Source organism: Schistocerca americana, chromosome 11 (genome assembly GCF_021461395.2).
Source record: "Schistocerca americana isolate TAMUIC-IGC-003095 chromosome 11, iqSchAmer2.1, whole genome shotgun sequence".
Taxonomy (NCBI): Eukaryota; Metazoa; Arthropoda; class Insecta; order Orthoptera; family Acrididae; genus Schistocerca; species Schistocerca americana.
Window position 1 is genome coordinate 153,417,268 of NC_060129.1, and position 26,113 is coordinate 153,443,380.

At 42.4% G+C, this 26,113-nt stretch overlaps 1 protein-coding gene across 13 annotated transcripts in view; it reads right to left on the reverse strand.

Annotated features, from left to right (window-relative positions):
* The window catches only part of LOC124554092 (eukaryotic translation initiation factor 4 gamma 1-like), a 656,327-nt gene that overhangs the window by 239,175 nt on the left and 391,039 nt on the right, over window positions 1–26,113 (reverse strand). For 8 of the 13 annotated variants that reach the window (XM_047128144.1, XM_047128153.1, XM_047128156.1 and 5 more), the window contains 2 exons: window positions 10,341–10,373; window positions 7,405–7,737 (listed from right to left, as the gene is read on the reverse strand). In XM_047128144.1, the coding sequence (XP_046984100.1) occupies window positions 7,405–7,737; window positions 10,341–10,373 (366 nt within the window). Of the gene's footprint in view, window positions 1–7,404; window positions 7,738–10,340; window positions 10,374–11,818; window positions 11,956–26,113 lie in introns of those variants that run through there. The other 5 variants (XM_047128148.1, XM_047128154.1, XM_047128151.1 and 2 more) reach the window with 3 other exon arrangements.

Sequence of the window (26,113 nt, forward strand, 5' to 3'; positions counted from 1 at the left end):
CACTGTTCAAGCCATCGACGAGTTAAGTACCTTCTTCGAAATTTTCTCTTCTGTTCTTTGACAATTTTTAACACAGTTAATGCTGCTATTTTACATGCATCCATTTTGTGAAGAAACTGTGAGATTTACGCAACACATGCAGCAGAGAACTGTCGCCAATGAGTGCTAAGGTCACAAATCACGAACATGTTTGGTGAGATCCAACAGATTTTTTGTTTCAAAGCACGCAGTTGCAACGAATGATGCAACTTCTGGCATGCTTAGGACCTATACATCAGTAGTTAACTAGCAGAAGTAGCAATCTATCCTTTCCATAATATTCTTGACATTTCAAGCAGACTTTCTATTGTTTACCAGTTACCTACAAATTTAAGTTAAGCGAGAAAACTACACTGGATGTGCCAGCGACGTTACGTTCTGAAATAATGTCCGTGTTGTTGGGGTATAAATACACAATGGTTTGGAACTGAACAACAATATAAAACCATCCTTCACCACACTCATTCTGTGCCATTAAATACTTAAACAGAAATTTAACAATGAAAATCTGTGCTAGAATGTAAAAATATCATGAAAAGGATAGCTGCTACTCGCCATATAGCTGAGACGCTGAGTTCCTGATATGCACAACAAAAAGACTGTCACAAATAAATGTGATTAAAGGTGATAAAATTTAATTGGACAATCCAGTTGCTATACAATGTGAACAAATTTAAGTTCCATTTACTTGCCACTACATTCAGAAGACAAAATATGTAGTGCTGCTGAAAGAGGCTGAAGTAAAAGGGAGAGACTATATAATCTTCAGCACTAATAATTTCTTCCTCGCTGATGGAACAGAGAGAGGTTCCTTATTAACCTCCGCAAATCTATCTACCTCCTTTCTCCCAAGAGGAGATTAGTTCCAAAGCTAGTTAGTATACAAATCACTTCTGTGATATTTTGCCAAATTCTACAGATTTTGTCTCCTGAAGATAAACAATGGTTTGACAATTTTGTCACATAAATTAGTGTATTAGTTTTCTCAACTGGCGTTTCCTTCGACAGTTATATTCGGACGCAGGAGTGGCCTATGGGTCAGAGCACTACACTCTGGTATCCGAATTACAAGGTTCACACCCAAATACATGCAGAGATTTTTCCTCGTTCCACTCCCGCCATGACACTCCTGGCTCCAATCGGCTTGCTAACAAATGAATAACAAGAATCTTGCTCCAGGTAAAAGGTGGCTGAGGTGACAGGCCCATCTCCCTCCCTTTCCTAGTGCCACAGTACAGAAATGTTGTGTTCTACCCACAGGTAGACGAACAGCCATTTCACAGGCTTGCACCACAGACTTTTACCTTACATTTTTTTACAGTTATATTTATTTTTATCAGTCTTTGTAACATATGAGTGTAAAGAAAAGCTGAACAGGTCAACTCATGGCTGTATTTACTTCTCTGTGATGTTTGATTTGATTTATATAATACATGATAATGTTAATTACCTAACATATAGATGTAATGATGTTATCTATACATGTCCATTTTTCCCTTTTTTAAATTTACAGTCAATGATTTATTTATTTTTATTTTTGTTTTACACATCCAGTTCCATAGGACCAAATCGAAGAGCAAATCTCCAAGGTCATGGAATGTGTCAGTACATGAAATTACAACATAAAAAAGAAAATGTTTATGAACCCAAAAGAAAACAAGCCACAAGTTTACATAAATGCAATCAACAATGTAACACAGGAATCAGCTTAATTTTTCCACAGGAACCCTCAACAGAATAGAAGATAAAAAGAAAAAGACAGGAAAGAAGATAACACTCCTCACCTTCTATTTGAAAGACCATGGACTACTGTTAAGATTCTTGAATTCTTGTGGTAGCTTATTAAAAATGGATGCAGCAGTATACTATACACTTTTCTGCACAAAAGTTAAGGAACTGCAATCCAAATGCAGATTGTATTTCTGCCCATTATCAACTGAGTAAAAGCTGCTAATTCTTAGGTATAAGCTGATATTGTTTAAAGTGGCTTTACTACTTAGTACTTCAATGGTTCAGGAAACTGATTACTATTAAAGGACTATTAAAGGAAAAGTTACAAGTATGACGAAGTACAGGTCTAACATGTGCAGCACAGTATTTTAATATTCTACTAGGTACTCCCCATCATAATCATGAGAGACCTTAATCTTCTGAGATTTAATTACTGACAATCTCCCGCATTTTGCGAGTTATATGAGTCCCTGTGGAAACTAAGTTTTTGCTTCATTCATCAACAATGCTCAGAAAATAATTGTTAAATACTGTACACATATCTGACTGACTAGTAACAGAAATATTTTTACTACGTACTGACTTTATATCATTGACCTTGTGCTGCTGACCAGACACTTCCTTCCCAACTGTCCATACGGTTTTAACTCTGTCCTGTTAATTAGCTATTCTATTGGCACACTACATACTCTTTACCTTCCTAATAACATTTTTAAGGACCTTTCAGTACTGCAATGGGCTACTGTAGTTGAATTGTGACTAATCTAACACATTTCCCACTTTGTTCTACACAATATCCTTATCCCATTAGTCAGCCATCAAGGCTGCCTTTTACTGCTGCTATCCTGTTTAGAACATTCTAATCGAAAGCAACTTTCATAGAGCATGAGAAAAGTTACCGGAACTATAAACATCCTGCCACTCTTGTTCTTTAACAAGGTTTAAAAACATTCTACTGTCATTGGATTAGCTTTTCAACATAGTTTTTAATTATATAACATTTGTTTGAGTACAGTAACCTTTTAGTGTTAAAATTTGTGCAGCATGGTCTTAAAGGTCATTCGCCCTTTTAGAACAGAATGCCCCTCTACTAATGAATGAATACAAATAATGACTATGACTGTGCTACTTTCCCCTGTATCCTGGTTGGATCATATGAATTTAGTGAGGACAAATAGGGGGAGGATCGCCACTTAAAAGATGCCGATGACAGTGCCCAATCCGGAGTCTAGTTAAAATTACAGTCTCCCGGTGATGAGGCTGAGAGGAAGAGGTCCAAGCACAGGGAAGAAGTTTTACGTCCCGTAATTTATTATCGGAAAGCGTAGACCAATGTGTGTGCCATAAAAGAGCAACGCGACGATATACAACACTCCGTAGATCGGCTAAGGGAACCATGCGAACAGCAGACCAAGGAAGAGACTGCAGCCTTGGCCTCTTATATCGCCTGCCTCGTTTCCGCTCATTCCAACGTGCTCTGGGATCCAGAGGAATACCACATAGAGTGCTTAAAAACTCTATTACGAAGGCAAAGAGTATGTGGTATGCAAATACAATAGCTAATTCACAGGATAAAATTAAAACCATATGGTCGGTTGCGAAGGCAGTGTCTACTCAGGACCAGAAAGTTGACAATATAAAGTAAGTACGTAGTAAAAATATTTCTGTTATTGATAGATTCACATTTATGTACAGTAGTTAATCATTTTCTGAGCATTCCTGGCGAATTAAATAAAAATTTAGTTTCTACAGGGAGCCATATAACTCTCTTGGTAAATGGTTACAATAGAGGGAAACATTCCACGTAGGAAAAATATATCTAAAAACAAAGATGATGAGACTTAGCAAATGAAAGTGCTGGCAGGTCGACAGAAACACAAACAAACACAAATATACACACAAAATTCAAGCTTTCGCAACAAACTGTTGCTCTTTCCTGATGAGGCAACAGTTTGTTGCGAAAGCTTGAATTTTGTGTGTATGTTTGTGTTTCTGTCGACCTGCCAGCACTTTCTCTTGGTAAATGCCTTTGCGAGATTGATGTCAAACTCCTCTGTGGTATAGACAAGGGGGAGATTGAGTCAACAATTAAATCACTGAAGAATAAGGACTCTCATAGGTATGATGGAGTGGCCAGCAGAATATTAAAGAACTGTGCTGCATATGTTAGCCCTGTACTTAGTCATATTTGTATTTTTTCCTTTAGGAATGGTCAGTTTCCTGAACAATTAAAGCACTCAGTTGTACAGTCACTTTATAAAAAGGGAGGAAGGGATATTGCAGCCAATTTTAGACCTATTTCTATTAGCTAACGTAATTGAAAATGCTGTGTAGGTAAAGATAATTGATCATTTTATATCACAAAATTTGCTATCAAACGTACAGTTCGGCTTTAGAAGTCATTAAACAATTGAAAACGCTATATTCTCTTTTTTTTCTGTGACGTACTGGATGGGTGAAGCAAAAGGTTTCGAACACTAGGCATATTTTTTTGATTTAAGTAAGGCGTTTGATTGTGTTGATCACAAAATATTGCTATAGAAGTTGGACCATCATGGAATATGGGGAGTAGCTCAAAACTGGATCACCTCTTACTTTAGCAACAGACAGTAAAAGGTCATTATTCACAATGTTGAGAATGGCTGTGATGTGGGGTCTGAAAGGGGTACGATCAAGTGGGGGCTGCCCCAGGGATCAGTGGAGGGGCCACTCCTGTTCCTTATTTTATATAAATGATACGCCCTCTAGTATTACGGGTAAGTCTAAAATATTTCTGTTTGCTGATGACACTGGCTTGGTAGATGGCTCTGTTTCAAATAGTGCAGTTCATGGCAAAAGTTCATGGCTTGTAGAAAATAAACTAACACTAAATCACAGTAAGACTCAGTTTCTAACACACAATTCAACAAAACCTGAAGTTTTAATTTCACATAATGGGCATATGATTAGTGAAACTGAACAGTTCAAAGATCTAGGTATTCAGATAGTAAACTGTTGTCGAAAGCCCACAGTCAGGATCTTGTTCAAGGACTTAATGCTGGCATTTTCACTATTCGAACGGTATCTGGAGTGAGCGATCGTTCGACATGAAAATTAGTTTAGTTTGCTTAGTTTTACTCACTTATGTTGTATGGTACTATACTTTGGGTTAAATCTTCCCATTCTAAAAGGATACACACACACACACACACACACACACACACACACACACACACACACACACACACACAGTTAATACTCTGGGAAATCAAACCTACATTTGGATTGGACTTCATTAACTCTTGTGCAGAAAGGTGTGCAGTATATTCCTGCTTGATTTTCAGTAAGCTACCACTAGAATTCAAAAATCTTAGCAGTAATCCACACACTTTCAAACTGAAACTAAAGCGTTGTCTCATAGAACACTTCTTTTCTGTCAAGGAGTTCCTAGGAAAATCAAGCTGATTCTTGTGGTACTGCTGACTGTGTTTACTTAAACTTATGGCTTGACTTCTTTGGGGTTCATTAACATTTTATTTTTATCTGTTAATACTTTTATGTTTTAATTTCATGTATTGACACATTCCATGACCTTAATTTGCTCCTACAGAACTTGACGTGTAAATAAATAAATAAATCCACTCACCACCTCACTGCTACCCCGCCCAGTGTGTTGAACTGCTGGACTCCTGACCTTTGCCAACCTCATTCCACCACCCTCTACAGGCCTCGTACCTGACCTACGTAACACACTAGCATAGCCTGATGTTTACATATCTGCTACATTTAACACACCTTCCGTCATATAAATCAATACTCTGTTGGTTTAGGGGGGTGGGGAGAGGGGGATGGGGAGAGGTGGGAGGGGGGGGGGGGGGGGGTTACGGTACCAAACTGCTTGGTCATCATTCCGTTGTTCCTGTTAAAACAATACCACAAGGGAAAGAATAAAACGAACTAGACTTACAGCACAATACCAGGACTAAGGAAAAGCCACAAGGATGGCAGAAGGGCGACAAACACTACAATGGACAAAACAGGACAATGAAGGCACAGAGAGATGCAAGAAACAGGTAGAAGGGATTGAAACAAGAGAGCAGATGACCATGGCTGGCTGATCATGAGAACAAAAAGGATAAGTCAGCCACTCTGCAACACATTCAAACCTCCAGCCTAAATGCACTAGAGAGAAAATACAGACGGGCAAGTCAGCTGATGAGGCGATGTCAGCTAAAATTAATAGCTAAAATAACCGAAGATTATGCTGCAGGGAAGCCAAAGTAGCACAGTGCAACAGAATAAGGGCCACTGTCAACTGGGTACAGCACCTGCACCGAGGTGGGTCTTCACGGAGGAGGAGATAGCCAAAAATCAATACTGCAAGATGAATCAAAAAGTGTGTATTAGATAATCAACAAGAGTCCGACAAATATTTTGATGCACATTCTGAATGTAAACTATGAGAAATGAACAGGAGGAGCAACAGGGCAGGACACATTGTCTACTACATAGCTTACAAACCCCAGCATTGTCAGGTTAGTCAGAAGCTGGAAAGTGGGGTGTGGAACAGACAGAGGACACAGTAAACACTGCCAAATATTCACCATCCCTCTTTGCATGGAGTAAATCATTTCACATGCATGGCAAGCTATACTTGTCACTCTAGAGAGAGAACACTGAAATACTGCTGTTGCCATTCAAAAACGTGCATCATATATGCAGACACTGTGTCAAAGAAATTGGAAGGCAGTTCTAACAACCACTTTTTCAATCAGTCACTCAACCCTTCAACCTTATTCACACTTAGAAACTGTAATTCATACAGTATTCTACAAATCCTATGCCAGGTACACTGAAAAATGTACTTTCATGGTCAGAAATACTTTCAAGATATATCGAAACTGCCAACTGAATAAGTTATTACAGCCCATCATCAGAGCTCTCCATGTGTGCCACCATTAAGAGCGATATTTTTATACATACACATTGTTCCTTAAATTTCACCGACAAGGAGGAACTTCAGGGATCTGTAAAGTACAATAGCGAAAGGCAAGGAATTCACAGAAACTTTATCTGTAGATGACTAATAAACTATCTCCTTGAAGTTATGCTTGTATCAGCTAAATGTAATCTACTAATTAGAAGGAAGCTATTTTCAACACTGCTTTCTCAGTTATATTATTTTTAGTCTTCTATTGGTATCTTAAGATTTACATGATCAATATTTACACTGTTCAAAGAAAATACAAAATTAGAAGATCTAATACTTTAACAAGAGTGAGCAAATGTTAGGAAAAGGCCCCCATTACCCCCCCCCCCCCCCCAAATCACTGACATAAAAACATTATCATCGCAAATCCTGAACTCTGATGTCCCATTCCGTGCCTGAATGGAAATCGCTATGAAAGTGTGGTTTTACATTCCGTTCTGCGACTTCCAGTGAAAGTTAATCTTTAGACTGCAAACACAGCATATGCCAGTAAAACTGATTTTTCTTCACGTTTCAATTTCTACCACCTCAAAGAATATTGACATTTCTTGTTACAACAGTTTTAACTTCTGCCAATTAGAGCAGCCGGGCCATACTTAATCTAGAAAATCTATTCACACGAGGCATAGAAGATATGCCGACCTGACGTAATACAATGTACGCACCTTGTGGCACAGGCTGTGGCTGGAGGTGCGGACCCTTTCCGAGGTCGGGGGGCCCGGCATGGCCCGGGGGCGTCGAGGTGGGCCCCGGCAGCTGCGGGGGTCCCGGAGGTCCACCCGGGCCGGGCGCTCCCGCCTGAGGCGGCCCCCCCTGCTGCGGAGGCCCCACAGCCGCCTGCTGTGGCGGCGCCACGCGGCCACCTCCGCCACCCAGCTGCGGGGGTCCGCCCCCCGGTCCCACGCCGCCCGGGCCCCCCTGCTGGGGTCCCGCCGGCCCGCCGGGTGGGAAGTTGGCGGGGGTGCCCGCACTTACGTGATGGAAGCCCACATCGGTCCCTGTGACAGGAAATTGCCATCAATAATGTCATTCTGTCAAAACTGAAGATTAGTATTCTATACTGGCCTGCTCTTTGAACCACTCAAAATAGTCCACACCGACACAAATGTACTCATAACACATGTAACATAAATCTTTCACAATAAACAAATGGGGCAGAACTATTCAGATTCAAAGTAAGTGATACTCAAGTTAAGAATAAACTTCCAGATATGCATCGTTATTTCCTTCATAAGCCTAGATGTCAAACAAAAACCGATTAATTGAACACAAAAAATTTGATTCAAACAAAAGGCTGTGGCAATCATGTAGGATTTTTTTGACAGTTATTTAGAAATATATCAGTAATGTTGGGAAAACCTGTCTGAATCATTCATAACATAATAGTTTTTTTTAATTACGTACGTGGTTTATTAAAAATATCTGAACTTAATAACAAAATGAAGAATTGTTAATTATTTTAGTAGTATCCCCAGCACCTGTTTACAGCTAGTTTACCTACAAAATGATTATTGGACATAAATCACAGAATTTACAAGACTGAGAAATGGTATTCCTTCATTAATCTAATGACTACAGCAATAATTAACACACACAAAACAGACTTTTTTATTCAAATTTTCGTCTTAGTTGTACAGTCTCCATAAAAATGGATATTTTGATGACAACAGCCCCCAGTTAGAAGTATCGAATTGCATGTGACAATTTCTGGAAGTTGCATATGGCAAGCTCCATCAAATGCCATAAAACTATTAAATATAAACTGCTAGAATGGATCTTGCATTTTGCCCCCATACGTATTATATTCATCCATGAGAAAGGTTCTAATCAGAATTTTTGGGTCTAGCGTAGCAGGGGATACAACCCGTCGGCTTTGGACAATGACGTCACAAGTCGCCAGAGAGCAGTTTACCATTTTCGCTTTTGCTGTTATGTTTCAGTTTCGATTTTTACTGATTGCTTAATAAAGTGGATCTGTTTATTCTATCTCGTGAGATTTTTTTTTTTTTAAACCCTAAAAACACTTATCAGCTACTGAAGGGAGCTACAACACTAAGAAGAATCGCGTCTCGTTTGGCGACTTGTGACGTCATTGTCCAAAGCCGACTGGTTGTATCCCCTGCTACACTAGTCCCGAATTTTTGGCAATTTTACTCCCACAGAATTTTAATGACAATATCATGGGAAACTTATGTAACAGAAGTAATGATTCAGATCCTGCACTATTCAGCAAATAGCATTTAAAAATATATATACTGAAATGCACCAAGTCAAGTAGCCTATGTGCAACATGTAGGTCGTGCACTTTCTCCCCCCCCCCCCCCCCCCCACCCTCCCAATTCTGGTGAGAGATTCTGCTATACAACTGCTGGTCCAGTCTATGTATTAACAAATTTCTCTCATGTCAGAATAGCATTTAGACCAATTTCTTCAATCGCATGCACTTTTTACAACAAACACGAAATTGCATATGCCTGACAAAATCATTCATGTGTACTAGCATGTGAACTAGGTCTGTAAACATAAAAGCCTAATGTAAGGGAAGCTGAAGATGCGACATCTATGAACAAAAGCTTATGATCATATATCTGAAAATGTGCTTTACCATGCAAGGAATGTGAATAATGCAACTATAATTAACTGTGCTAATATCTTTCATTTTTACAAAACAAAACAAGCAAGTCTTCAAAAGATAAACAAAGAATAACTACCATGTGTGTTCTCAGGCTTTTAGCAGTACAACACTAGAAATTGACATTCTAATGCCCCAAAATACAGAAATTAAACAGCTTCAGAACAATGCTGTGCTTAACAATAACTGATTATGGCAATTTACATCCATAGAAATATGTAGGATAGTCATAGCTTATCAGCTGATGTATCAACCTCTGAATACCATTAGGCCACGAACAACACTTATGACAATTTCTTCCCACTTAAAAAAATCAGAACTACCACTATTTATAAATTATATGGCATCTCCCTCATACAGATCACCTTCTGAACTGTACTTGAAAAAAGTAAACAGTCTAATATTATTACTATTTCCAAAAACACAACAGAATTTTAGTTTCGATAAGGAAACTGACCTTTGCAATATATTACAAATTAACGACTTTACATATTCAATGTTTCAATAAAAATAATTTTTCATTAGCTCTGTAGATTTGAAAAGTTTCTATAGTTCCAGCAAAAAAAAATTGTGAAACTTAAGTGGGCCCAACAGCAATTTTAACATTTTCATTACATAGTTGATGTTACAATACTTGGATAAGGTCATTTGCAAAAACTGGAACAAAACACATTCAACATCTACCACAATGCCTTGTAAACAAGTATTACAATTCTAGATATCAAAAGAAAACATGCTATATATTGTACACGGAACAGCAAAATAAATGACAAGGGCAATTTGGGGAAATTGCTACCGGGAGACAACTAACACTATAGTCAAAACAACTATATAATACGACAGTTCAAAAGCAACTTTAAGCACTACTTCAGTACTTTCAAAATCCCAACACAAGCAGTGCAGCTAACTCTACACCATTCGTCCTCAAACTAAAATGCGAGTAATGACACGTAGCCACATAATACTCACTTTGCGGAGTGCTTGAACGTAGAAAACTGAGCCCTATTCAAGGCAAACAGGAATCAATCAGGAACAGAACACAGAAACATTCGCATTCTCATTTAACTAATCTAGCCAGTGGCAACATTTAAAAAAGAAACTGCCCATCAAGAAATAAATCAAAAAATGTATCTGCACACAGATAAATACATCAAATTTAATTAGAGCATCACAATCATTAATTGTAAAAAGAAAAAAGATAAAAACGTTAGCTGCCAAAATCTTAAAATCCAAAAAGATTCACATTAATAGTTGTTAAACAGAAAACTTTCACACATGAGAGAAAAATCACTTGCATGCAATGTGTTTGGATTTAAATTTTTGTCTATGTAATTCCGTTCTTATATTACCTTCTAGTTAGACTGAAAGACTACTATACTGACAGTGCAAACATTCAACACTGAAAGATGTTCGTCAGGTATGAGCATTAAGAATCATTTCATTGAATAATTTCATCCATTGTAACAAGTGGTTGGTAAATCAGTTACATAATGTGTTTTTCTTAGCTAAAAACAAGTATTATGTTCCTATAATGGTAGCACTGATACCAACATGGCATCAATTACACGACCTACGACAAACGATATCTCAGAGGTTGGGTTTCTATGGGAAGAGCGCCCTAAAGTCACTAACATAGCAACAAACTGCATAACATTTATCAGGGTCATTATTTACACAAAGCAGCTAATAAGAAGGCATTAAGCAGCAACTAAATCAGGTACTTCCAGTGCATAAATACTGCAGTCTTTCTCTATAATTAACTACAGGGTAATTTTTAATATCGCCCGTCCAATAGCTGAATGAATTTGATCATTTTTGAAGCAGCACACGTGTAACATTCTTTACTGTGTTATTTTCCGGCTTAGATTAGTTACTGCTCGGGTAAGTCTTAATATCACTGCCCGACGGAAATGAAAATAACTTCGTTGATTTAAAAATATATGTATTCTGTAACCACACATTGCGCAGCTGAATAATAATGTGCTGCCTTAGGACATCGGCTTCAAAGTCGTGAACTTGTTCGGAGTAATCCAATAACACGTTTGGGCCGTGAGGTACTGCGCTTGCACGACCATGCAGACCTGCCACAACTTTAATGCGTGTACGGCATACTTCCACATATGGTTAGCCCCGAGATGGTGCTGTCAGAAGGTTTACTCTCGTCATGTCTTCGTAATTTCGGTTACTACTGGCGTGACCGGTAGCAACAGCTTTCATGTTAAGAATGGCGTAGTACATGGGCGGCAACGATCTGATGTATGTTGGGCGTGTGTGAGAGAACAGAACATGAACACAGAACACGAGATGAAATTAACACTAGCGATCACAATCAGTTACATGCGTGCAACCGCAGGAAGTATCATGTGAGCACTTGTCAGTATATTACTGCACTTAAAACTGGTCCATTATCCAACGACACTTCAAACGAATGTGTGGCGGACACCCACCTAGCCACCCAGAAGTTGTCCACCAATCCATGCGAAGCTACTGCAGAACTATAAATGCTGTCTAGCGCCGTGTTCGATATTGAACCGCCGGCGCATACATGGGTAGAGTGAACCCCTCTTGCCGCAGTTCCAGCGACGATATAGGCGGCAGCACAAGCGGCCTCGGAGCGATGAAGGAGGCGCGCGCACCGACACACACACAAAATGGACGGCGCGCCCGACCACACGCGACTAATCGATAACTACTCTGTTGCACCAGTTTCGATATCTGGGGCTTCCAAACCACGCCCCACTTCCCCCGTAGTGCGCCAGCCGCAGAACGGAGAAGGGAGCAGCAATGGGACTTTGCTGCCGCGAGAGCCAGAGGCGATGCGCAGAGTGGAGTATCTTCGCGACTAGGGTGCAGACTGTTATCTGCTTTGCGCCTTCGGACTGCCTTGGAGTTTGGCAACGTCGCCAAGGCTGTGAATGGGCGCTTAGAACGTGGTGTCATTTCCTTATTCGCAAAGCAGTAGCACGTTAGGAGGCTACCTACCTAGACTTCCCAGTCTCATCCCTGTCACGTTGAAACTACGGGATACAACTCATACTCGCACATGACACTGCTGACCAAACCTGAAGTTTCCCCAAGTCCTACACTTGAAACAACTTTTGGTGCAACACAGTAGCAATGATTGGCTAAGAACGAATGTGGGCAAACAGAATTTTATGCACAATACTTAACATTTTTTAATTTTCCCGCGAGTCATATGTCATGATGAAATTCCATATTGATCTCTAACCTACGGAGCTTATGTTTAATTAATAAATACGAATGCCCACGGCCATAATGCGAATTCAAGCTGGCGGGTCTCCGAAAGGTCAATATTATTTTTCAAATTACATGTCGAAAGCGGCCGCCCTGCATTCCCAAGCATATTTGCGTATATTTGAACTCAATTTACGCCGTATCGTAACACTGATTTTTCAATACTCGGATCCGTCACTTGATCTGCTGTTCTGGTGTATTTTCGCACACTTCTCGAGGCGTCGCGCATAGCGCATATGAGAGTAAGTAATTTCATACTTGTTTTCTTTAAACACGGAATCAAAATTGTTTCCGCGTCTGGGAGAAACAAATATACTGGCTTCCTGTAATCGTAATGTCAACACAGATCCATTAGTCTGTCTTTTCTTTTTGTATCGGCGAATAAAGTATAAAATAGTTGGTATGTTACCGGCAGTCTTTTTGTGTTGCCATTGTCAAAACACTTTAATCAGTTTTCAAATCCGCTGATCGATGTATTAAAGCTGACGAACTGTGTGTCAAAACAGTTAAATGTTTTTCGTTTAATATTAAAAGACGGTCCTAGGTTGCATAAATCTATCTATTAGCTCAAAAACGATGCATTGCACCTGCACAGAGCATCGCATCAATCACACATAGCGGCGCTGAGCATAGCCACGCTTGAACTGTAAACGTAGGTCCGGACCAAATTTCTGGGGTGGCAGACCGGCGCTTACACAGTCTATACACACTTGTGTATGACTGATGCACTAGATACCTTGATTATGCACTACCCATGTGAAACGCGGCGTTTTTGAGCTAAAAAAGAGCTTTCTGCAACCTACGACTATATTCGCCGATTCAGTTTCCATGTGAGATAAGCGATTTTTACGGTAACTGTGTACTGTCGCAATTACTGTTGATAGCTGTCCGGCACGCCCTGGTATTATGTAAAAGTACAAAGAGCATGTATTTTTGCCTCCAAACACCACAACTGTTTTATAACCGTGCGTTCAATGTATCGTACAAAACTCGCAATTTAGTACCGCGTGTCGCAAAGCTCTTACTATGATTACGAAAGGCCTTAAGTTCCAAATCATCGCCGCGCAGTCACGGGCGTCTTGTAACGGTCCGCGCGGCTCCTCCCCCCCCCCCCCCCCCCCCACCCCACCGCCCCCGACGGAGGTTGAAGTCTCTCTCGAGCATGTGTATATATATGTGTGTGTGTGTGTGTGTGTGTGTGTGTGTGTGTGTGTGTGCTGGCACCACATACATGGCAACCCGCATGCATACCTTCTTTAAAGAATGCAACTCTCGTGCAAAAAACAGCTTCAATACGTTGTACCTCTGTGGATATACACTCCTGGAAATGGAAAAAAGAACACATTGACACCGGTGTGTCAGACCCACCATACTTGCTCCGGACACTGCGAGAGGGCTGTATAAGCAATGATCACACGCACGGCACAGCGGACACACCAGGAACCGCGGTGTTGGCCGTCGAATGGCGCTAGCTGCGCAGCATTTGTGCACCGCCGCCGTCAGTGTCAGCCAGTTTGCCGTGGCATACGGAGCTCCATCGCAGTCTTTAACACTGGTAGCATGCCGCGACAGCGTGGACGTGAACCGTATGTGCAGTTGACGGACTTTGAGCGAGGGCGTATAGTGGGCATGCGCGAGGCCGGGTGGACGTACCGCCGAATTGCTCAACACGTGGGGCGTGAGGTCTCCACAGTACATCGATGTTGTCGCCAGTGGTCGGCGGAAGGTGCACGTGCCCGTCGACCTGGGACCGGACCGCAGCGACGCACGGATGCACGCCAAGACCGTAGGATCCTACGCAGTGACGTAGGGGACCGCACCGCCACTTCCCAGCAAATTAGGGACACTGTTGCTCCTGGGGTATCGGCGAGGACCATTCGCAACCGTCTCCATGAAGCTGGGCTACGGTCCCGCACACCGTTAGGCCGTCTTCCGCTCACGCCCCAACATCGTGCAGCCCGCCTCCAGTGGTGTCGCGACAGGCGTGAATGGAGGGACGAATGGAGACGTGTCGTCTTCAGCGATGAGAGTCGCTTCTGCCTCGGTGCCAATGATGGTCGTATGCGTGTTTGGCGCAGTGCAGGTGAGCGCCACAATCAGGACTGCATACGACCTAGGCACACAGGGCCAACACCCGGCATCGTGGAGTGGGGAGCGATCTCCTACACTGGCCGTACACCACTGGTGATCGTCGAGGGGACACTGAATAGTGCACGGTACATCCAAACCGTCATCGAACCCGTCGTTCTACCATTCCTAGACCGGCAAGGGAACTTGCTGTTCCAACAGGACAATGCACGTCCGCATGTATCCCGTGCCACCCAACGTGCTCTAGAAGGTGTAAGTCAACTACCCTGGCCAGCAAGATCTCCGGATCTGCCCCCATTGAGCATGTTTGGGACTGGATGAAGCGTCGTCTCACGCGGTCTGCACGTCCAGCACGAACGCTGGTCCAACTGAGGCGCCAGGTGGAAATGGCATGGCAAGCCGTTCCACAGGACTACATCCAGCATCTCTACGATCGTCTCCATGGGAGAGTAGCAGCCTGCATTGCTGCGAAAGGTGGATATACACTGTACTAGTGCCGACATTGTACATGCTCTGTTGCCTGTGTCTATGTGCCTGTGGTTCTGTCAGTGTGATCATGTGATGTATCTGACCCCAGGAATGTGTCAATAACGTTTCCCCTTCCTGGGACAATGAATTCACGGTGTTCTTATTTCAATTTCCAGGAGTGTATATTACTTTTTACTTTTATTTATTTTTAATAATTTCTTTATATTTGAATATGAAAACTCAAATTATTGTACCACTGCATACTTTTTCGATTAAGAACTTACACGAGTATTTTTAGATTCGAACTCTCTTGAATAATAGATTGTGTACGAAACCATTGTAAGAATAGGCTTGTGCGCCATGTAATGTCACTAGTATATTGTACTACCCACAAAGCTAAGCTTACCTGTCACGTTACTTTAAGTAGAAGTTTTACGTTAACTATACACAGTTAGAACTATTGCTGTCTGTATAGTCAATGTTATCAAAAAGCAAAAATAAATAAATAAAAAAACAAGTTTCTCTCTCTCGTCTATTAACTGCCCGCGAACTATCCTGTCGCGACAATTAGTACTATGTTCACTTCTGCTGAAGCGTGTCGCTAATTTTTTATTAGCACCCTAAACTGGTACATTGAGGACAAAACGGTACTACCGACTACAGTTTTAGTAGTCTCATAATTTTTTCGGAACACATGGAAACAATTACCTATAATACAGCTTATTATTATTATTATTAATTTCCCGATTTTAGATCCTTGTCCCGCCGATTTTTAAGTCACCAGTCCCTTACTCCCGATTTTCTCGTGGTCACTGTGCCAGACTACGAATCCTATCGTCAGTCACTTATCACTTCTTTTTTGTCCGACAGTGTTCGTTAGCGTCAAAATTGAAGAGCTGCCCCTCGTTTCTACTGTCTGGTTATGTCAAGCCAGATTTGCACTTTGAAGCCGGATGATTTCCGGGAGCCATAAATAGAAAATAACGAATAAATGAGTCTTTGCAGCGGCATTAGCGTCCGCACACTAATGACCATACTAGCGTCCTCTCTAGACACACACCCCTCCCCCTTCCAGTAACTTCCGGTATATCTCTCAGGTGCGCGCCACCAAAACCGGCGATCCTGATGGATTTAGGACACTTTAACATGGTCATCAGTGGTATCAAGTTAACACTTGTCTTGAATGGCACTACTAGCACAAGCGAAATTGAGACGACGGCGCAAGATCATATATTGGCAGATTTCTACACAATGTGCCGCTACGTCAACACAGATTTGTTGTTTGGCTATATTAAAATTCATCAAATGCTTGGAAATAAATCCTCATGATACCTTGCTCGTCAATTCCCCCTCCGACACCTTAGATACGAGGTACGATACTTTACAAAATTTTATAAAGTTAGTTACATTGTTGCCGTTGTCAATTAGTGGTGGTGTAGGATCTGCCTTACGCCAGCATATGAAACACATGTAGTTAGCATGCACTGGTGTGTAAAACATTTACGGCTCACTTATCGTGTGTTGTGTCGCTTCCAAGTAACGCAGCTCGATGAAATTTGCAACATACATACGAGGGGCCTTCAGTTCAATAACGAATGCAATCTTTTTTTTCGGCTCATTTCGGTTGCAAAAATGTCAAATTTGTGGTGGTGATTGTGGAATATTGTCGCTCGAACTCCTATAGTTCCGTAAGTTCCCGTAAATGGTGGTGCTATATGTAGCCTTCAAAGTGGAGATGCGATCCAAGCAGAGAACTGTCATAGGAGTTTCTTTTTGCGGAAAACCAAAGCATCGCAGATATTCACAGGCGCTTGCAGAATTTCTGCGGAGACCTGGCAGTGAACAAAAGCAGTTTGAGTCATTGGGCGTGGCGTCTGTCATACTCCAACAAGGTCGCGCAAACCTTGCCGGATCTCTCTCGTGTCGTCCGGCCGCACACAGTTGTGATTCCACAGCTGCCACTCTTGCAATGCTGGGACGTGCGGACACTCTCATCCGAGTTAGTCGACGGATCCAAATCACACACTTCACTGCTCAACTGGACGTCTCAGTTGGTAGTGGTGACACACTCGTCCACGAGATGGGGTACTCGAAGGTCTGTGCCCGTTGGGTTCCCCGCCGCCTAATAGGAAGACCATAAAGAGCAACGAAGGACCATACGAGCAGAGTTGCTCGTGCATTACGAGGCTGACCGTGGCTTTTTTTTTTTTGTCGAAAATATTCACAGGCGATGAAACACGAGTTCGTCACTTCGAACCGGAAACAAATCGGGTATGGGTGGAGCGGCACCACAACGTCTCTCCTGCGAAGAAAAAATTCAATGCCGCTCCCTCAGCTGGTAAAGTCGTGGCGACGGTCTTACGGGACACCGAAGGGGTTATTCTGTTCGATGACCTCCGTCACGATGCAATGATCTACTGTGGTATAAACTGCGATAATCTCAGGAAATTGATGAAATGACTTCAGCGCGCTTGTCGCCACAATAACGCAGAGGACACACAAAACTTAATCCCACTGTTCTTCCTCGTACAACCAACAACCCAGATGTCGCACCTTCCGATCTGCACCTTTTGGACCAATTAAAGATGTACTCCGTGGGAAGCAGTACGCGGATGATGTGGAGGTTATTGACGAACCAAGCCGATGGCACCAGTAGAGTGGGACCGTGCGCGCGGGCCCTCCCCAGTAAGGCGGCGGAAGGCAGTCGCATTCAACGGAGATTATGTTGAACATGGTTTTGTACCCAAGGAAGCAGGGAATAATATGTTTATTAGAATCCCGAGTAAAACTAACTTGCTTTCCGGAAACATAATATTTTGCATTACTTATTGAACGCCCCTCGTGGAAAGAACTGCTACATTATACGAGGGTAGGAACTTTAATAGTGGTAACTATTTATTTACAGCTCGAACAAAATAGATACGTGTCTCAAAGTTTTACTGCTAGCCACTAGCATTGTGTATAACCAGTTGCCATCGATGTGGAAGTCGTAGGATATACTCTTAGCAGTGCCAGTTGTGTTGACAGTTCGAGCGGCGCGGTCTATTGCCCGACGAATTTGTAGCAGTTCTGAAGCGAATGCCCTGAAGTGTTTCCTTCAGTTTAAAAACCGAGCTGAACTCGCGAGGGTTTAAGTCAGGGGAGTGCAGTAGGTGGTATAGCATTTAGCAGCCCCATCAGTCAAAAAATAAGTAACAGCTTGCACTGTACATGCTTGAACACTGCCCTACAAAATGGTGGTCAAGTCCTGCAGAAAGTGTCAGCACTTCTGTTCATTTTTGGAACACAACCTACGGAGTGTGGGTACATTGTCACAATAACGCTGACTCGCAGTCTCGGTAAATATGGTTGCAATTGGCCCTCTGTTTGATGTGGGCCCCTTCTCGCACCCTGCACAAAGTAGTCGACTACCCCACCTCATGTCTGTGGTTCGGGCCGCTCTTCAATGCTGCAACGCGTGTAACAACGCTGTGAGCAATACCACTTGTCATAGTTCGTTCTTCTTCCAGTTTCATAAAATGTTGCCTCCGGCCATGTTGTAACGAATAACACCAGCACTACTCACTGACTGACGTTTAGTGTCCCTTCAACTGTATCATGCTGCTGGACCATCCCCATTTTGAGCTACAGCCACGCTTATCTCACACCGTGTAACGTACGGCTCTTTTTCCAAGACTGGGACGCCTCTGGCAACATGCTCCCGGACTTTCATTCTTTTCCACGGACTGGTTAATATGCTATTTTAATGTTGCTTTGCCTACCCCCTTAGTAAGTTTTGCAGAACAGTGTATGTTATATCGAAAGGATATACTACAGGTATCTTAGATCAGTGTTACTGTTTTTTTTTATCTCAATACCTACTGTACTCAAAGTTCGAGACGTCTGCATTGACGTACATGACGCACTGAAGGATTTTATAAACGTGTGATTATTGAAGACAGTGTCCATAGAGTACGGTTAACATAAGGCAAAATAAACATAAAACCTATTACATAGACTTCTTGAACAAATATAGTCTCTGCTGAAAGAAAGATATTGTTTACCGCGAACAGTCCGCCCTGGTAGCTGAGTGGTCAGCGTGACAGACTGTCAATCCTAAGGGCCCGGGTTCGATTCCCGGCTGGGTCGGAAACTTTCTCCGCTCAGGGACTGGGTGTTGTGTTGTCCTAATCATCATCATTTCATCCCCATCGACGCGCAGGTCGCCGAAGTGGCGTCAAATCGAAAGACCTGCACCAGGCGAACGGTCTACCCGACGGGAGGCCCTAGCCACACGACATTTCCATTTATACCGCGAACAGGGATCTCATTTATTCGGCTACTACGTCAGAAACGCCTTAGGTACCAGTGATACATGTGTGGTGTATTACGAGCTAGCATGGACGTAAAACGCCTTTCGTATATTTTACATTAATCAGCATTATATATATATATATATATATATATATATATATATATATATATATATATTACATTTACTTTATTGAATAATGTGCTGTAACTTTTAACGAATAGAACGCTTGGGACTGGGTGCTTCGACAATTTTCTGCGAAGCATGTTTGTTTTGTTCGGCATTTGTGCTGTGGATATCATACACATACACACATGAGCCAGTATACTGTACTTTTATTGGCAACTCTTCATTATTTTCTGACAACTCCATCTCTCATGCAACTCAACTCACTTCAGTGATAAAAGTACTCCGCAATACGCAAAACGGCCGACTAATTCTCTCTATGCTGGGAGTTCCGAAGCAGAAAGGACGAGAAATTCCTCAAACGGAAAGATGGGCCAACACTGGAATACGAGCTACCACCTAACGCGTGCAGCCAAAACACAGCCGAATGTTGTTGGCTCGTTCTCGCCAACAGCTTACACCAGCGTCATTTCATTACTACAGACGAAACATTAACAGAGCTTACAATGAATCAACATGAAAATAAAATTAAAAAGACAGGTATAGCTGAATATCAATAATATACAGATGACGTAAAATGCTGCGAGCTGTGTTGATATGCCGCTAAACAAAGGAACAGGAAGTGTTACAAGCGCTGACAGAACCTTCCTTTCCACGGAATGATCCACCAACGAGAACGCTCGTTAACTAACGTTCGTTCGCTTGTGTTCGCTCCGGTGTAAACCAGGCTTGAGGCGTACAGTAGACCATAGTAACGTGTCTGCCCATAAACAGCAACGATGCAACAAGGGCTAACCGGTTTACTTGGACGACATAGAAGAGCTGTCGGTAGGAAGATTCACTTGACGAATCGTGGATTATGATTATCTCCCGCACGTCAGTAGTTGCAAACTTTCTAGTGCGATGCGCTCACCATTTCCTCGGAAATGAAGAGCAGGCATTTTTTTCTGGTCTTTCCCCGAACACTTGTGTTCCTACAACGAATCATGACTCCTCGGAAATAAAGATCACCAACAATAATAAAAATAATTAACAACAACAGTGGGACATTCGTGGCGAGGTATAACATGATATGGTAAAGAAATGAACATTTGCTTATGGCAGTTAAGTCATTATGTTTGTGATTCCTCGTCATTTTTGGCATGTCGACGCTAGCTGGGGTAGTATCTATTGTAAAAGCACCAGTTACACCCGACCGATTTTTTTTTAAGGACTCGAAGTCCTAGATATATGTCATATCTCGCGAACTGTGTGTCGTACAATGATATAATTTTGCAGGTGTGTCCAGTCGTTTATGCGGATAATGGCTGCACGCTGTGCTGTGAATAATAGAAGTAATAAATTAAAACGTCATGCCTAATGCAGTTTTACCTTATGCACTGCGAATATGTAGGTTGCGATGATCTTTTTTCCTTTCTTTATTTTGTGGGGGATGCCAGCAAGTAAAATTTCGTTGAGGTTTGAAATTACAAGTAAAATTTGTCGCCAAACAACACATTACATATGTAAATGAGTACATTATGACAGAATTTTATTTCTCTTATAAAACGTTAGGTAGGCAACCTGCAACTGGCAGTGTATACCGTGCACCGTTTTACGCGCCTAGTCATTTGCATCAAGCACATTTTATAAATAGCTTTACCACTTTCTCGCACGCTCATCTGATGTTTCATAATGGCAGCAGAAAACACACTCCATTAATATTTTAAAACCGGTCGCCTTTCCGAATACTTTTAGACGTTACCACGCGCATTACTACAAGTTACGACTACCCGAGCTATCAACTGATGTAGTTGCAAGGAGTTACCAGAAACGGAATGGAATTTCCAGGGAAAACATGGCTCTGCACAGTGTAGGAATATTCTAGAATACTGGCCGGAGACATTTGACCGGTTGCGCAAATGCCGCTGTTTGATGGCTGGCGCTCTCGTTATGATATCCAACAGGCCCGTAAAACTTCGAGCCTCCATTTAATTATTCGACTACAGATTTCTCGAAAAAGACACCTCAGTATGTACTACAAACGCAAGAAATATAAGAAAATTCGGGTCCGTGTGACTCGAAAACTAGCGCGTACTTAGGCGGTGTTCAATGTCAGCTAGTTTTCTTCTACAAAGCTACTGTGTGATACGGCAGGCTCCCCGTAAAACGACTGATTTCTTTGGAATATAAATCTAGCCCGCGCACACTACAACAAAGTAAACCATTTTTAACTACTACTTAATGCAAACGGTGCAACCTTGTATCTAATGTTTGGCCGCAAGCAACACTAGAAAGATATCACGCCCTTTCCCTCGTAATAAGCTGTTGCGATTGTGTGGAGGTTCAATAAGCTGTTGCGATTGTGTGAAGGTTCGGAGAGGAAGACGAAGATGAGGAAAAAGAAGACTTGACATTCCAACGAGCACTCTTTGAGTCCAAATACTTAGACAATGAGGGTGGAATTTATTTATGTATACTGTCGCTGCTGTGAACGTATGTTTGTGTTGCACTCGGTGAAGGGTCACTGACAAGGGAACCTCCCCATCGCACCCCCCTCAGATTTAGTTATAAGTTGGCACAGTGGATAGGCCTTGAAAAACTGAACACAGATCAATTGAGAAAACAGGAAGAAGTTGTGTAGAACTGTGAAAAAATAAGCAAAATATACAAACTGAGTAGACCAAGGGAAGATAAGCAACGTGAGCAGCTGCGGAACGAAAGGTCCTAGGTTCAAATATTCCATCAACTGAAAATTTTAATTTTTTATTTTCAGTTTATGTGACAAACTCTTATGCTTTCATCACTTTTTTGGGAGTGATTATCACATCCACGAGAATACCTAAATCGGGCAAGGTAGAAGAATCTTTTTACCCATTCGCCAAGTGTCCAAGTTAGGTGGGTCGACAACATATTCCTGTCATGTGACGCACATGCCGTCACCAGTGTCGTATAGAATATATCAGATGTGTTTTCCTGTTGAGGAATCGGTTGACCTATGACCTTACGATCAAATGTTTTCTGTTCCCATTGGAGAGGCACGTTCTTTCGTCTACTAATCGCACGGTTTTGCAGTGCGGTCGCAAAACACAGACACTAAACTTATTACAGTGAACAGAGATGTCAATGAACCAACGGACAGATAATAACTATGCAAAAATAAAGAAAGTAAAATTTACAGTCGAGGGAAGACTTGAACCAAGGATCTTTCGTTCAGCAGCTGCTCACGCTACTACGGGACCACCGCGCTTCTAAACACACTTTGTCCATGATGTTGCTTATGTGGCCCATGGACTACTCAGTTTGTATATTTTGCTTATTTTTTCACAGTTCCACACAACTTCTTCCTGTTTTCTCAATTGATCTGTGTTCAGTTTATCAAGGCCTATCCACTGTGCCAACTTATAACTAAATCTGAGGGGGGTGCGATGGGGAGGTTCCCTTGTGAGAAGGGAAATTAAGTTGCCACCGAAGTAACTGCGAACAACACAGTCGAGGTGAAGGAGAGGGACATTTGACGCAAACCTGGCGATGCGTTGCTGTATGAGGCAAGCGCCAGTCGCATCTTTCGCGGTCTGCAATTCGAGAGTTTTTCGAATTTTGGTGGGGCTTTTGACAAGAGCCTGCCGATATGTTGCTGAACGGGGCACGCGTTTGTCCATCACCAGCAACCTCCACATTGGCTAGGACTGTCTCAGTCGCATCTTTCGCGGTCTGCAATTCGTGCATTTTTCGAACTGAGTCACCGTTCGTGGAACCGAATATGAGCCCGCAACTGTTGAAGGACAACGGTTCCGAATCCACCCCAATTCACCTCTATGTGACTGGTGCGTGGATGACGAACCCCGACCACGTCATTTTCGGCTGCCCAATGCGATACCACGCGGCAATCGAATCCCTGTTGTGCTTTGTGGAAAAACCATTGAGAAGACAATGCGCAGATGTGTTACTGTATAGTTATGTATGCAACTTCTGACTCTTGGATGTGTGTGTTTGGATAAGCCTTTTAATCTGTGACGGATAATGTACTAGAGACTGGCTGAGTGGATCATGTCCGAAGGGCACAAATAAATAAAAATCAGAGTAACGTCAATGCAGTAAGAGCCGTGCATACTGTTTTATAAAAGTGAGGAAAATGGGACATGCTTTGGATGCTGTATAACAGCACTCTGAAGCCGTTTTCCACAATCTGGTACAAGCCTTGCTTTATTCCTTCGTTTCTCACGTAATACTGGTCTGTGTAATAAGTTTCTGCTTCCTTCCATAGTGAACGTATTACGACACTTTGTTCTACCTAATTCAAGCACAAATCGTTTCTTATCTCCAATTAAATGACGCCGGGTTGTTTACAATAGTGCAATATCGCCAGCTGTACGTTATTCTAGGAAATGGTGTCGCTTTGCTTCCACAATGCGTCATTTCTGCACGAAAAGATATCTTGTTAGTAACTAGTTACACATTAAACTGCTACCGCGTAACAATTCCAACATAGTATAAAAATCTTCTAACCATCATTGGCGGTAACTGAATACTTCTGCCGGCCGCGGTGGTCTAGCGGTTCAGGCGCTCAGTCCGGAACGGCGCGACTGCTACGGTCGCAGGTTCGAATCCTGCCTCGGGCATGGATGTGTGTGATGTCCTTAGGTCAGTTAGGTTTAGGTAGTTCTAAGTTCTAGGGGACTGATGACCTCAGACGTTAAGTCCCATAGTGCTCAGAGCCATTTTTTTGAATACTTCAACTAAAGCTTGCAGAATTGCTGTGTTTAATATTTCAGCGTCGTCACATGTACCGTATTTAACGGTTAAGTTGCATATTACCGTCTATCAATCAGAAAACATATGAAGGTGAATGCAGATGTGTTAGCAAACGTGTCTTTTAGACGCGAAGTGCCGGCATTGAGTATTTATAGTAACTGTAGCTTACAAGGGAACCTCCCCATCGCACCCCCCTCAGATTTAGTTATAAGTTGGCACAGTGGATAGGCCTTGAAAAACTGAACACAGATCAGTTGACAAAACAGGAAGAACTTGTGTGGAACTGTGAAAAAATAAGCAAAATATACAAACTGAGTAGTTCATAGGACCATATGCAACATCAAGGACAACAGGATCGCAGGAGTGCCATGGTCTCGTGGCAACGTGAGCAGCTGCGGAACGAAAGGTCCTTGGTTCAAATCTTCCATTGAGTGAAAATTTTTATTTTTTATTTTCAGTTCATGTGTCAAACTCTTACGTTTTCATCACTTTTTTGGGAGTGATTATCACATCCACAAGAAAACCTAAATCGGGCAAGGTAGAAGAACCGCCAAGTGTACAAGTTAGGTGGGTCGACAACATATTCCTGTCATGTGGTGCACATGCCGTCACCAGTGTCGTATAGAATATATCAGATGTGTTTTCCTGTGGAGGAATCGGTTGACCTATGACCTTACGATCAAATGTTTTCGGTTCCCATTGGAGAGGCACGTCCTTTCGTCTACTAATCGCACGGTTTTGCGATGCGGCCGCAAAACACAGACACTAAACTTATTACAGTGAACAGAGACGTCAATGAACGAATGGACAGATAATAACTATGCAAAAATAAAGAAAGTAAAATTTACAGTCGAGGGAAGACTTGAACCAAGGACCTCTCGTTCTGCAGCTGCTCACGCTGCCACGGGACCACGACGCTCCTAAGCTCACATTGTGCATGATGTTGCCTATGTGGCCCATGGACTACTCAGTTTGTATATTTTGCTTATTTTTTCACAGTTCCACACAACTTCTTCCTGTTTTCTCAATTGATCTGTGTTCAGTTTATCAAGGCCTATCCACTGTGCCAACTTATAACTAAATCTGAGAGGAGTGCGATGGGGAGGTTCCATTGTAAGTACTGCTTACTAGCACAGAGGAATTTTTTTTCGGTATTTTAAAATAAAAATATAGAAAGAATACCACTGCCGTTCACTTCCCTGCGAGGAACTTGACTAAGCACATGACAGTACTCTGTTTTGAAGACTGGTCTAAATTTTCGCCGAATACTGCTCAGGAGGTAGAAGGCTGGCAGTGTCGTGCGATACGGTTAGTAGCGCTCCCTGCTTCACCAACATCAGAGGAAACTGTGCTCCCTTCACGAAACGCACTGAAGAACATTAAATCCGTCCATTATACGAGCGGACTTCAAAAATTAAATTGCACAGTTACTTTTAGTGTCAGCGTTCTGTATCTAGTGTTAAGCATGTGAAAGTGTGTGAACGTTTCCTAATGGTGGCGAATCGTTTAACTGAGCCGGGAAGCGGACGTGGGAACCCGCTTAAAAGCCATATCCACGCTAACCAGCACAACGGCCCTCGTTAAACCACCAGGTGGATGAGAGTCGGTGCCGGCGCCACTCCCAACATCCCGGAAGCGGCGTGGTAGCGTGCACGACTATCCGCGCGGGTCAGTCGTTCAGTTCTTCGACGACAGTAAGGTCACGGGTCCACTCGACGTCCGTGGTGTAAACGTCCTCACCGCCGGCCTAAGTGGCCGAGCGGTTCTAGATGCTTCAGTC